We start from the raw sequence: 14,183 nt of genomic DNA on the forward strand, positions 1-14,183 counted from the left end.
ATCCCAATGTGAAACGATGATATTAAGTCGGGATTGATCGTGCTGGTGGTGGTGCTTGTGGTTGCTTCCCCGCCCCCCTGCCTTCACTGTGGTCGCGGCGCTTGGTGCAAGATGGCGGCGGCGCTGCGTCGCGTTCCCGCGCTCGCCCGCCCGGGCTTTGGAGTCAGGCTCAAGCAGGGGACGGTGCGAGGCTCGGCGCTCCATTCCATGAAGGTGACGGGCGGCCGAGGCTCAAACCAGATGCCGACGGTGCCAGGTTGGCAATGTTACGGCGCGGTGTTTGTGCAGCGGGCGGCCGTCCTATCGCGGGAGGAGAACCCGATGGAAAGCGCGTACAGGAGGTTGCTGGAACAGGTGGGGCGCGCATGCGCACTTTTGTGTTCCTCATTGAAGTGCCAGGAACAGGCCATTCAGCTCCTTGATGTTCTATCAGTTAGATCTTGGACAAAAGGGTCTGCACCCTCAGCTATTTATTTACCTACAGATCTCATGTATCTTTAAACGTTGAAAGTTATGACAAGATAAATTTCTCTGTGAGTGCATTAGTCATTTATAATTTGAGTGTCAGTCATGGCTTAGTTGGTAGCACTCACTACTAATCTGGGTTCCAGGCTCAGTTGCCACTCTAGTGCTGTATCGAGGGAGTGCTGCACTGTTGGTGGTGCAGTCTTTCAGATGAGACATTAAGCTGAGACCCCATCTGCCTGTTTGAATGTAAAAAATCGTATGGCACTATTTTGAAGAAGAGCAGGGGAGTTATCCCTGGGGTCCTCAGCCAACATCACAAAGGTTAACTGGCCATTAGCACATTGCTCTTTGTGGGAGTTTGCTGCATGTAAATTAGCTGCCACATTTCCCACTCTACAAAGTGACACACTTCAAGAAGCACTTAATTGGCTGTAGAGTGCTTTGAAACACCTGGTGGCCATGAAAAGCATAAAATAAATACAAGTTCTTCTTTTCAAGAAGTTGGGTCACCACCACCTTCTCAAGGGCGATTAGGAATGGGCAACAAATATTGGCCCAGCCAATTACTCCCACATCCTGTGTAAGAATTAAAAAATAATTTATTATTTGAAGAGTAATCTGGGCAGGCATTCCAACTCAGTACCATCAGAGGTGCCGTCTTACAGGTGAGATGTTAAACCTTATGTCCTCTCGAGTAGTTGTAAAAGATCCCGTGACAATACTTCGAAGAAGGACAGGGAAGTTCTCCCTGGTGCTCTGACCAATATTCATCCTTCAACCAACGTCACTAGAACAGGTTATCTGTTTATTGCTGTTTGTGGGAGCTTGCTATGTGCACATTGATATTGCATATGTCACAACAGTAACTTACGTCAAAAGTATTTAATTAGCTGTAAGTCACTTTGGGATGTCCGGAGATCATGAAAGGTGTTATATAAATGCAAGTTTATTTTTCTCTTTTGTGCAATATTTGTTGTTCATTGTGATTATGATCAGATATGTTTTAGTGATACTTGTTGAAGGATAAATATATTGTGTTCAATATTTAATGATGAATTGACTGTGGGATAGACTGACTTTGAGATCAAAGCTCCTACTTTCTTCTTAATAACATAATTTGTTCAAAAGGGCATAAATCCCTGGCGGATACTGCTTAAGCATTGCCCATAATAATTAACTTACCTGTGCTGGTACAGTTAATCCTGTTATGAAAATTATTCATGGCTCTGAACACCAATCTCTAGTGTGGAATAAAATAATCACTGCATCACCGACAGAATAGACAACTTAAAAGCAAAATACTGCAGATGCTGGAAATCTGAAATGAAAACAGAAAATTCTGGGAAAACTCAGCAGGTCTGGCAGACTGTGGAGAGAGAAACAGAGTTAACGTTTTGAGTCCATATGACTCTTCTTCAGAGCCACTCTTCCAGCATTTTCTGTTTTTATTTCAGTATAGAAAAATTGTTACCTTGTCTTATACTGATCAGTCAACACCCATGACAAGGTACTTGTTTTTTTTTAAGTTATGCCTAGCATGGCACAATACCATCTGCCCATCAGGGCTCATCTTTGATAAAAGCAAAATACTGCGGATGCTAGAAATCAAACAAAAACTGAAAATGTTGGAAAAACTCAGCTGGTCTAACAGCATCAGTGGAGAGAGAAATAGAGTTAATGTTTCAAGTCCGTAAGACTCTTCTTCAGAGCACCGAAGAAGAGTCGTATGGACTCGTAACGTTAACTCTGTTTCTTTCTCTCCACAGATGCTGTTAGACCTGCTGAGTTTTTCCAGCATTGTCTTTTTGTTTCAGGTTTTATCTTTGTCTGTACTGAGTTATTTGCTGATATAGGTGCTGCCAATGGCCTCTGTGCCCCTGGACCAGCGAGGGTTGGTGGGGTGGGGGAAGAATCTTAATCATCCCAGTGTTGCTGTTTGTTATGCAATGATTTATGGTGAGAAGTGCATACATGGAAAATATCAAACCTGACTGTGATAGATTCCATAGTCAAATAGCTTTCTGACATTGTGGGCGGAATTTTACAGCCCTGTCATGATGGGGGTGGGGCGGGTCCGTAAAATGTGGCGAGCCATTCAAAAGTCCATTGACTTCGACTACCGTAAAATCCCGCTGGCATAAAATTCCACCCAGTGTGTCTAAGTGCCCACTTAAAGAATAACTGCATGAATGAGGTATGGGAGGACTTTCCATTGAGTCAGCCTCAACAGAAAGAGAGAAAATGGGATTTATTTTAAATGACTGCCTGCACATTCCTTGGTAATTTAATCAATGTGAGTTTTGAACTTCGAAGTTGTAGCAGCATGAGTCCTACTCTTAACATTTGAATTAGGAAGATCACTAGCTTTGCAGTGATGCTGATACCATTCGTTTTTTTTTATGTCCAGTGCTGCCATGAGTGCATCCTGAATCGGTCTAGCGATTTCTAAGTTTTATTCTGCTTGTTGTGAAACACTTTACCTGGAGGCTACTGTTTAGAAAGCTGCGTTCCTGAAATACAAGTGCTCTCTCCTACATTTTGCAGGTAGAACTGGAAAAAAGCCTCTACTCTGATCACGAGCTCCGAGTCTTTGAAGATGAAGAAAAAATTCGTTGGAGGCAGGCAGAGGATTACGATTCGGATAAGGAAGAGGATGTTGGCCAAGACCTTGTGACTGCCCAAGATCTGGAAGATATGTGGGAACAGAAGCTCAGACTGTTTAAAGCTGCTGACAGAGTACAAGGTCTGTGTATTTTTCTGTTCATCGGTATTCCATCATATTTTTCATAAAGTGCGCCGAACTCTTTGTGCTCATTTCCTGCCAGGGATGCAGCATGTTCCATCCAAAATTTTGCTTTTATTGGGAATGAATTGCATTTGATCAGCCATTTTCTACTTCAGTTTATTTTTTCCAGAGCCTTCAAACTTCCCTCACTTCCTTACTTCCCTCAGTCTTCCCTTCTTTCATACAACCCTGACTTCCACAACTCGAGCTTAGTGTCATCTGACCACTTTTTCTTCATTTGTCTCAGTACCTGCTCTTTTCACCCTTGGTGATAGGGTAGGATTGTGAGAGATGATAGAAAGCATCTAGTAAATCGGAAGCTGTTCTTGGAATTTTCAACATTTTGTCTTTACATGTTAAAGAGTTTTGGACTTTGTTATGTATGGTATGTCTTGTTTAGGTTGCTGTACTTTGCAAGCCACTGCATTATGGGATTGCAAAAAGCCATTTTGTTTTTGAGTTTGGGTGCTGAAGTAAAATAAAATGGAAGCTGCAGTATTCAGTACCTCCACGCTTACATGTGTATTGTTTAGTCTTTGAAAAGTTATCGGCAGTGCCAGTATTAAAACATAGCAAATTGGCAACAAGGACAACGGACCTTTGCTGTAATGCCACTTGAAAAGCAAAATTAAAATGAAAGAGCTAGTAAAAGGAAATTACAAGTAAAAAAAGAAAACAACTGTAAACAAAAAGTAACTGATGAAGAAGAGAAAATAAGGTGGAAAATAACTACAGCTACTGGACCTATGAGACATTTCGATGAGACTATTGAACAGGGGAGCTCCTACACTGAATGCTTTGAGTTTTTTGTCCTTGCAAGTGGAATTGAAAATATAGCAAGATAGCAACTTTCTTAAGTGTGATGGGAGCTAAAACCTTTCGCTTATTTAGAAATATGGCACAAAGTCGTATGAGGACAGTGTAAAAGTTCTGCAGACGCATTTTTGCTCTAAGCCACTTGTCATAGCAGCAAGATTTGGGTTTTGCAAAAGAAATCCAAGGGGGGGAAACAATTGCACATTATGCTGCAGTACTTAAAAAGCTCACTGAACATTGTGAATTCAATGTATTACTGAACAATAACTTCTGTAACAGTTTGGTCTGTTGCCATCGTAGTGAAACAATCCAGAAACTCCTCCTGACACAGGCTAACCTCACTTTGCAGAAAGCCATAGAGATTGCGGTTTCCATGGAGCTGGCTGCAAAAGAAGAACAGCAGCTGAGTGCATCAACTCAAATGCATAATGTGACAGCTGAGTGTGCACACAAGATAGCAAGCAGCTGAGAATGTTACCATTGTGGAAAGCCTGGTCACCATCCATCTGAATGCTGGTGCAGAGACCTTGAATGGCATCAGCATGGCAAGAAGGGACACATTAAGCATGTTTGTAAAAACAAAAATGTAGCAGTGGATCAGAAAAACAAACCAGAGAAAACGAAATCTGCAGTCTGGCTACCAACAAGAAAAATATGCATGTCATACAGCAGGAATGGGAGGATCAGAATGACACTGTGTCCAAAGAAGAAGTGCCCCTCCATACCTTGTCAGTGGTAGGTGGTTCACAGGGCTACTGGATAACACCACTGCTGGAGGGCCAACCAATATGTATCGAACTGGATACGAGCCAGCGGTTTCTCTGGTCCCAGATGCTGTCTATAAGGAGAAGCTTAAACATCTTCCCTTGACGTCTGCAAAAATAATTTTGAAAACATATACAGGGGAAATTGTAACTATGATGGGCAGAACAGAAGTTAATGTGGAACTAAATGGACAGACTGCTAAGTTACCACTGTTTGTGGTGAAAAGCAACTCCCCAGCTTTAGTTGGACGGTCATGGCTTGAGAAGATACAGTTAAACTGGGCAGAAGTACACAACATTGCAACAGAAGAAACTGGTCTGGCAGCTGTATTTTTTATATGGAGGTGTGGGAAGCATGAAGGGAATCACCGTAAAATTGAATATCAAAGCTGACTCTCAACCAAAATTTCAGAAGGTCAGAACCATGCCTTATGCCATACGATCAAAAGTTGAAGTTGATCTGGAGTGTCTGGTCAAGCTAGGAGTCTTGGTGCCTGTCTGCCATAGCAAAAGGGCAACACCCATTGTTTCAGTGCTCAAGAAAGACAGCTCCATATGCATCTGTGGAAATTTCAAGGTTACTGTTAACCCCATGTTGTGTGCTGAACAATATCCACTTCCCTGTATTGAGGACCTTTTTGCTAGCCTGCCTGGTGGACCTTGTGTTGCATGGCAACTCTTCCCTGAACTTCCAAGGCTCACACGACCTTAAGTTTCCTGGAGGATGGAGTTATCAGTCACTTCAGGCTGTTTGCTTTGGGGCATGAGAGTTATTATTCCAACAACATTGTGGAAACCAGTGTTGGACCAAATGCATTCTGGACACTGTTGGATAATTTGCATGAAAGAGATTACAAGAATCTACTTTTGTTGGCCTGGCCTGGACCAAAATATTGAAGCCAAGGCAAGATCTTATTCTTCATGTCAGACTGTGAGAAACCTCTCCATCCTTGGGATCGGCTGGAAAACCCTAGGCAGTGCATCTACATCAATTTCGTTGGTCCATTTGAAGGAATAATGCTCACGGTGGTTGTGGATGCTCATTCCAAATGACCGGACGTATCAGCGAAGTCCTCCACTACTGACAGTGCAAGTCAAAGGCTAAGGGAAATATTCAGTTGTTGCGGGTTACCAGAACAATTTTGAACAACAGTGTACTGCAGTTTGTTTTACAGGAGTTTGAGAATGTTTTGAGAAGTAACGGAACTGAACACACCACCTCAGCACCATACCGCCCATCCATCAATGGATTAGCAGAGAGATTTGTTCAAACCATGAAACATGCTTTAAGATCGGCACATGGACATTCCTCCATTCAAAAGTGTCTGGATGCATTTCTGCTGACATACTGAAACATGCCACATGCTATGACTGAAGCATCTGCAGTGTTCTGACAAATGGTATGATGACTGTGCACTTGCTTTGATCTGCTGAGGCCAACAAAAACACGATAAGTTGTGCAAGATCAACAACACGACCAAGTGAAGAGTAGAGCACAAAGATCAAAGCCAAGAATTTTCTGTTCTGGACAAGACGTTCTAGCTCGTAATTATGCTACCAGGGCTAAATGGGTTCCTGCCACTATGATTGCTGAGACAGGACCTGTTCCGAACACAGTCCAAATTGAGAATGATCTCACCTGGTAGAGACATGTTGACCAACTGTTGCCAAGTCAAGCACCATTTAAGGATACACCTCTTATGGAAGAGCTTGATTTCACCACTTTGAGTGAACCGTCTTCAAATCAAAGAATACCAACTCCAGTCTTGCCTCCTCAGTCTAGTTTGACTGAAGTTGAAGTCGTCTCTCCTTCACCTGCATTAGACACAACTTCAGTTTCTGCTACAAGTTCTAGGTTGTCATCAGTCTCCAATGAGCATTACTCTAAAAGCACCTTAAGTCTGCCATAACCCACACCAGGAGAGACCCTCTTAGTGTCTGAGTTATAGTTAAGGCAAACCCATGTATTTTGTTTTGGGAGCAGGATAATCCCCAGGGTTCAGCTGGGAATAGAGGCAGCCTACCCTATTTCCCTGGTTCAGAAAATGTTTTGTTAAACTGACATTTCCAATAAGGGGGGAGGACTATGTTATGCACTGTCCGTCTTGTTTAACTTGACGCGCTTTGCAAGCCAGTGCATTTTTGGATCGCAGAATCCATTTTGTTTTTAGTTTGGTTGCTGAAGTAAAATAAAATGGAAGCTGTAATGTTCAATCACCTACGTGTGTATTGATTAATCTTCGAAAAGTTATCGGCAGTACCAGTATTAAAATGTAACAGACTTTTAAACATTTCTTAATAATTAATTACATTTTGTGGGTCAATACCTTGACTTAATCTGTATATTGATATGTTTTCACAAATTGATCTGTTCTCCAAAAACTGACATTGTTGATAGGCCATTTCATAGCACCAAACTAATTTGTCTCTATTTTCTTGTGAGATCTTTGTTCTCCTAGAATTGCAGTTTTAACTCTTTTGATTTTCCCAGAATAAATTAGTGTGGTTCAGGGTGCTACTTTGCTGCCACAGTACAAGCAAGGCCCTGAACCTTTGCTATATTCCTGTAATTAAAAATAAAAGATCGTCAAGCTTATCTTGGACAATGCAGTTTAAAGCGGCTGTTGTTCCACAGAATGTGACTCCAATGCTTACAAACAGTTACATCTTGCTGAGTACGGCAAACTTTAACTTGCAGCCTCACTGATCTTAGACATTAATCGCCTTGGGGAGAAGGCTGCAATGTCGTTGAATTTCATTATGAAATTCCTGATGCAGTTTTGAATTGGATGAACTTTCAGCATTATGTAATTGTGTGTGTCTCAGGACTCAGTCTTTGATAAAGTTACATATTTTAGAAACCACCTTCTAAAAGGCTCTTCTGAAACACAAGTTTGGAAGTTTTGTGTTTGCAGCCAGCCTCTGCTGTCAGCCTGGTGGAATCTGTTCGCTAGAATTGTGCTGTCCATCATTGTGGATTTGTAAGCCCAGAGGACAAATTATAATGATTTATTTGGCTTTTAAAACTACCTCTGACAACCACAAACACTTTTAATTTAATTTTTTTCATTCAAATGTTGTGATTGATACATTAGAGCAAGGCAAGAGGCACCATTTGTTATAGAGAACATTTGATGGCAGGGACACTTAAATTGAAAGAGCGTACAACAGCATATCAGGATTATAAGGAGGACAACAGCAGGAAAAGAAGGCTCTGCTGAGTCTCATTGCTGCATCTTTTTAAAAACTGAACATAGGGGGTTTCCCAATAGCTCAGTGAGCAAAAACAAGTTGTGGTGTGGTACTGAGCCATATTGACCAAGAAGGTGCCAGTTGCATTGTTGGCTTGTGCTGAGTTAACTACTTGTCTCGGAAGGCAGTGGACCAGGTTTAATCAGTTTCGGTGCCCCTGAACAAGGAAGGAGAAAAAGATTCAGTGGGGTCCTGCTCCTGATTCCACAACAGTACACAATTAGTTGTGGACTGTCAGATTAGACTTTTCTGATATGTACTCAGTAATTGACTATCTTGACACTCACTGCTGCTTAAACATTTGCATAAAGAATAACCACTTGGTCAAAGGAATGGAGGATGACCAGTTTTGCGAAAATACCTCAGCAACAGCCAGCACCATCAAGGAGAATGGGCAAAAATTAGAGGAGGCAAAGAGCATTCATTTTCCCGCAATGCATTGTATAATAAACCTCCCTGCTGAAGTGGAAAAACTAGATGTTTAATTTTAAATGTTAGAAGTGGAAGTTCAATAACGATAAAAGAATATCAGTTCCCAGGAGGAAAATGAAACTATTTACGATCCATTTGTGATTTATTTAATGCAAATGCACCCTTCCTCGATTGGAAAAAAATCCAGAGGAGAAGTTGCTAAATCATTTCTTACAACAGTATCGATGGTCGTCTGGACAATTATTCAAAATGTGTTTTTCTGCCTCTCTCTTAGAAGCTGACAAGAAGAATGACAAATCGACATTGAACAGGCGATTGGATGAGAAACTGATATTACTAGTAAAAGAAAAAGTGGGAGATGAGGGGATCTGGTTGCTGCCACAGAGTGAATGGAAGCCAGGAGAAACCATGAGGCAGACCGCAGAACGCACCCTGTCTACATTATCTGGTAGCAGCTTTTGTGGTAGTTTTTAATACATAATATCCTATTCAATTAGGATCATAGAGTGATATGACACGGAAAGGGGCCATGCAGCACATTGTGCCTGTGGCGACACTTCGGCAGAGCTATCCAATTAATTCCACTTCCTTGCTCCTTCCCTAAAGCCCTGTAATTTTTTTCTTCTTCCAGCATTGATCTGATTTTCTTTTGAATGTTACTATTGAGTCTGCTTCTACCATCCTCTCAAGCAGTGCATTCACAACAATTTGCTGTTTTTATTTTTAAAAGGTTTGTCAGGAAATTTTCTGTTTCTTTTGCTATCCGGACATCCTTTCTCCTTAATTATATCTGTTTCTGACATATTTCTCTCACAATAATGGTAGCTACTGCTTCTTGGAATATCACTTTTTAATTAATTTTTTCCTCTCCTTTTAAATTTTGCAGGAAATGAATTGCAAGCTATTTTTCTGGGCAATGCTCCGGCTGGTTTTTATAAGTACAAGTATCCTAAGACCGTGCGAACTTCCAGCACTGTGGGGGCCAAAGTGTTTTTCTTTAAAGCCTTGCTGATGTCTGGAGACCTCAAGACAAGAAGGAAGGGAGACTATGTATGGGTAACTAAAAGCGAACTGAAGGACTACCTCAAACCAAAATACTTACAGCAAGTTAATCGCTTCATCTTTGATACCTCGGCAATGTATGAGTAAAAGTTTATTTTGTTAAAATGTAATCATTGTGAAAAGTAAATTATGTGATGAATTTTACGTTTCTCCCATATCTCTCAAATCATATTTTGGAGAGTCCCTGAAACTTCTGCTATGTTCCTAATAAGATCAAAACTCTCACTGGGAATGTCCCACGTTCAAAACCTGGTTTGTACTCGATTATTGTCATTGGGATGCTTTAATTGGCCTTGGTGCCCTTGGTTAGTAAGGGAAAAATCAGCTTGGAGTCCCACTTTAACTATGTTGTGACCTCTATTGCAAAGTATGCATATGGGAATCAGTTTGAGTACATGATCAAACTTACTGTTAGCCGCTTGGAGAATTTGCTGCTGCCTGTTGAATTGTGCCAGTAAGAAATCAACACAAGGAGGGCAGATAATTGGAGGTGTGAGGTGGCAACGGGGATGGGGGTTGAGGAATGCCAACTCTAAAGACATTGATCTCTCTCTCATTTGTCTGTACAAAGCTTACACCCTCAAACTTGTACTCAGGGAGCACCCACCCTGTTCCCTACCAGTAAAATCCCGGCTCTTGAGACTGGTTTCAAACTGAAGCCGATTTTAAGGCATGCAGGTTGTTTAAACGTTGTATAATTGACAAATCCACTAATCATGAATCTTGAACTTTTAACAATTGCTTTCAGGTTGGAGGGTGCTGGTCAGGTTACTTTCTCTGGATTTCACCCTATTGCTCCCAGAACCCATTGGTGTACTCCTGTGTTTTTATGAAAATAGTTCTTGTGAATTCATATCAATGCCCATAACAATAAGGAGACCTTGAGACCAATGTGAATCAAAATATGATTTTTCCCTATCCAACATAAATATGTGTAAATTTACAGAGAACTAAGTGTTGAATTGAGAATTCTTGCTTACTGGAATATATCACATGCCACAATGATCTCTACTTCATGAGGTGGAAATGTACGTACTCCATCAGACTGAAATTCTGGCTCCCATCCAATAGATGAATTTACTTAATGTTAAACAAGTAAATGAACCATATTTAGTACAAGTGGTTATGGTAATACAAATTTTGCTCAACTTCTCCATCTCAAAATATGGAGACACCGCACCTACAACTTTTAATATAAACCTGACCTTTGATATATGGACATTCAGTTATTACATGGTGAAACACTGCTGCAGAGCCTAGTACCTCTGCTGATTCCAGACTGACTACAGATCTAGAGAAAGTCAGCTGCAGATATATCATTCCGAATCCTTTCAAGATATAGTGAAAGGAAGGACTTTGTAATTGTAATATAGCTGAGAAAAATAGTTTTTAAAAGAAAGGTTGAATTATGTGGAATGGCTTGAATCATATTTGAATACCATGGATAATCTGTTAGTCAGCTCTTTGTCCAAGGAGAGTGGCAACAAGCAAAGCAAGGCTTCCAAGCTGATACCTGTTTCTGTCTACCCTGAATGCAGTAGATGTGCTATCCAGTTTTTAGAAACAGCTACAGCTGTCTGTGCTTTGACCAGCAAGAATATTTGAATGAAAGCATCATAGATGTAAAAGCACCAGTTCCGTTGCATTGGTATCCACCTCTCAACATTTCAAGATCCTGGAACATTTCTCCCACCACCTCAGTCTTACATTCATTAAGGTCTTGGAGAACTATTGGACTGGATGTTTCTCACGAGTACTACCAGACCAGCCATCCCAACTCCCACAATCAGTGCTACCAGGTCCTGTTATCTCATGACCAAATGCTACTTGAGCATGTCACTCCCAGTGTTGGCATACCTTACCGTGGGATTCTGAACCTTGTGATTCTGTTTTGCCCTCAGGCTTCCAGAGACTGGAACCCCTTTCTTTTGTGCTGCTACACACAGACATCATTTGCACCCTTGGACTTCCTGCTTTACTGCCACAGCTGGAACACCCCCGCCATTACCACTAGGTCGCAGGAACCATCCAATTAACCCCATATTTCGATCCCTTGGAGCTAGTGAGACCCAGATTCCCACTCTGCAATGCTGTCATGCAGCAAAACTGCCAACAATGTCTTCAAGCAGAATAACCACCATAACTGCTATTAATTGGGACATGGCATTCTTACAATCAACAATTGGTTACCATCTTTGTAGCTTGGGCTTGAAAAAAGGTTAAAAAAAATCTAGGCCACTCTTTTACAATCCTCCAAAGTACCAGCCAGCTGGACAGAAACAGGGAAGGAGGGAAATGGGGGAGGGGCACAGGTGAGATGCTTTTAAAAAAATTATTATTTTGTGGGATGTGTGTATCGCTGGCAAGGCTAGCATTTGTTACCATCCCTAATTGCCCCTGAACTGAGTGGCTTGCTAGGCCATTTCAGAGGGCAGTTAAGAGTCAACCACATTACTGTGGATCTGGAGTCACAAGTAGGCTGGACCAGGTATGTTTGGCAATATTTCTTTCCCTAAAGGACATTAGTGGACCAGATGGGTTTTTACGACAATTGATGGCAATTTCACATTTATCACTACAGAAACTAGCTTTCAGTTCAATGGACTTTATAGCTGCTGAGTAAATCCTGTTAGTGCAAGAGGTACTAATGGCCAGAAAAGTCAGCCAGTGGGGTAGGGAAATGCAGATAGAGGAATTTGGAGCAGCTGGGCAAGAGAAAATTGAGGCATGGATGGCAGCCATTGGGCTTGAGAATACCAGGCAGTGGACTAACTGGTGTGGATGGGAAATGCTGCCAGCAGGTGTTACTATAGAAGGGGAACTTGCGGGATGGGGGATGTGGGTGGAATTGGGGGAAGGTTTTGGCAACCAGTTGGTGTGTTAGAATAGTCATGGCAATGAGTGCTGGGAGAACAGTGGACACAGCAGTGAATGAATGGAAATTTGAGTACAATCCATGATTTACTGCTCATGGAGAAGTGTGGGTCCATGATTCTTGCTTAGAGGAGGGAGGGGGGTCAGGTCAGAGAGAAAAGTGCAAATATTTGGTGGGAGGTTTTCTATCCTGGTTCTTCACCACTTCAGTCTTATGCTGCTGTCTGTTTGGACTCAGCCCCTTACAGCCATCATCTATCAGTTTTTTGATGCACGTTTTGTGTCTGAAGGGTTGGGGGTGAGGACACGAGGCCAAAAAGTGGGTGGTGGAAAAGTAGCCAAAGATTTGCTGATCTGGGAGGACATCTTGCTGAGCATGGAGGGGAGTTGGTGGTCAAATATTTGCTCAGATTTGTGGATAATAAATCTCCACTGTGATAAAAATCGTTGCTGCAAAGGTTGCGCAGCTTTCAAGATGTTTCTTCTAAAGACCTCTCTGTCATTATCGGGCCACTGACATCCCTTTGTTTATTATTAAATAAAATATTTCAATCTTCTCACATGAGGTATTTCCTCCGGGCTTCTTTTCCGTTTCTGTCTCAGTTTCAATCTCCCTAGAGTCCTCTACTTTGCATTATTTCCTCTGTTCTGCAGCAGTCCATGGTTGGATTCAATTGGTTACTTGACTAATAAAAAGGGATTTCTACTGATGTTTTATTTTTCTGCCGCTTACTCTGCTTTGTTTGAAGATTCGCTCATGGTCCCATTGGGGCTAAAATATAACATTAATTATATATTAAATTTGCATATAGCATGCACCTTCTGTGTCACATTTCTGATAAGCTGTTTCTTGTCACATGTTGATTGGCTCAAAGTTAAAAATAACAAGTTAAGGAAATATATGTGTCAAATACATGGAAAGTGGTTGTAAAAACCACCATTGGAAAACCACTAAAGGTTAAGGAAAATAGCCGATTCTGCATGATCAGTTAGGGGAAACTAGTATTAGAAGAAAGGGGAGGATAAACCATTCAAATTGCCCCACAAAAACTTCAAGTCCTTTTTTCTTTGTACTACTATGCTACATTTACTGATTCAAAGGTTTTCTGTCTCTTTTAATGTCTTTATTGAAGTTCTTGCTGTAAAGCCTTGATCTGTCTCGAAAGACTAATCTTCAGATGGATTTCCTTTTTCGGCTGAAGTGGTTGAGAGGTGTCACTACTATGATTTGCAGTGGGCAGATTTTCCCAGCTTGCGTCAATTGGTTTGTCTGAGTTAAAACAGAAGACTGTCTCTTATCATTCTGTGAATGGTTATTAGTGTTTTGTGATCTTTTCGAAACAACCTGAAGATTGAATTCTCAAAAGCTTTATCTCAGGTAAGTTGAATATTGAAAATATTGACTGCTCCTTTTTCTAGTTTAAATAGCTCAATTAACCCATGGTTCAGGCAGCACTTGTGATTAATAAGGTTTCCTTTGCTGAGATTTTGAAAACAAAGCTAAAATTAATGATTGACCATGGATTCCTTTTCCCCAGTGGACAGTCAGAATATTTCAATTTGTGTTTTTCCTAAATTATTCAAACTAACTGGAAGAGGAAGTTAATTATTGTTTCCTCCAGATTAGCTGTTATCCATGCCAATCACAACAAGCTGCTCTTTATTCTGACTCAAAATCTCTTAACTAAGTGTACTAATAGTGAGGATTAAAGTAAAAAAATTGACCTGAA

General features: G+C 41.2%; 1 protein-coding gene across 2 annotated transcripts; it reads left to right on the forward strand.

Moving 5' to 3' along the window:
• The first annotated feature begins 76 nt into the window (after positions 1-76).
• Positions 77-13,163, forward strand: mrpl46 (mitochondrial ribosomal protein L46). Of its 2 annotated transcripts, none has more exons than XM_041175075.1 (4): positions 77-354; positions 3,013-3,211; positions 8,792-8,968; positions 9,404-13,163. In XM_041175075.1, the coding sequence occupies exons 1-4, from the start codon at positions 112-114 to the stop codon at positions 9,664-9,666; spliced, it is 882 nt and encodes a 293-aa protein (XP_041031009.1). In that variant the 5' UTR covers positions 77-111; the 3' UTR covers positions 9,667-13,163. The 2 variants fall into 2 exon arrangements, with proteins under 2 accessions (XP_041031009.1, XP_041031010.1); XM_041175076.1 differs by having other exon boundaries at positions 78-354; positions 8,792-8,965.
• The last annotated feature ends 1,020 nt before the right edge of the window (positions 13,164-14,183 follow it).

This window comes from Carcharodon carcharias, chromosome 26 (assembly GCF_017639515.1).
Source record: "Carcharodon carcharias isolate sCarCar2 chromosome 26, sCarCar2.pri, whole genome shotgun sequence".
In the NCBI taxonomy this organism is placed as follows: Eukaryota; Metazoa; Chordata; class Chondrichthyes; order Lamniformes; family Lamnidae; genus Carcharodon; species Carcharodon carcharias.

Coding starts and splice junctions, on each gene's coding strand:
- mrpl46 (XM_041175075.1), top strand. CDS start 112: ATGGCGGCGGCGCTGCGTCGCGTTCCCGCGCTCGCCCGCCCGGGCTTT. Junction 3,212..8,791: donor AGCTGCTGACAGAGTACAAG/GTCTGTGTATTT, acceptor CCTCTCTCTTAG/AAGCTGACAAGAAGAATGAC. Junction 8,969..9,403: donor CCTGTCTACATTATCTGGTA/GCAGCTTTTGTG, acceptor TAAATTTTGCAG/GAAATGAATTGCAAGCTATT.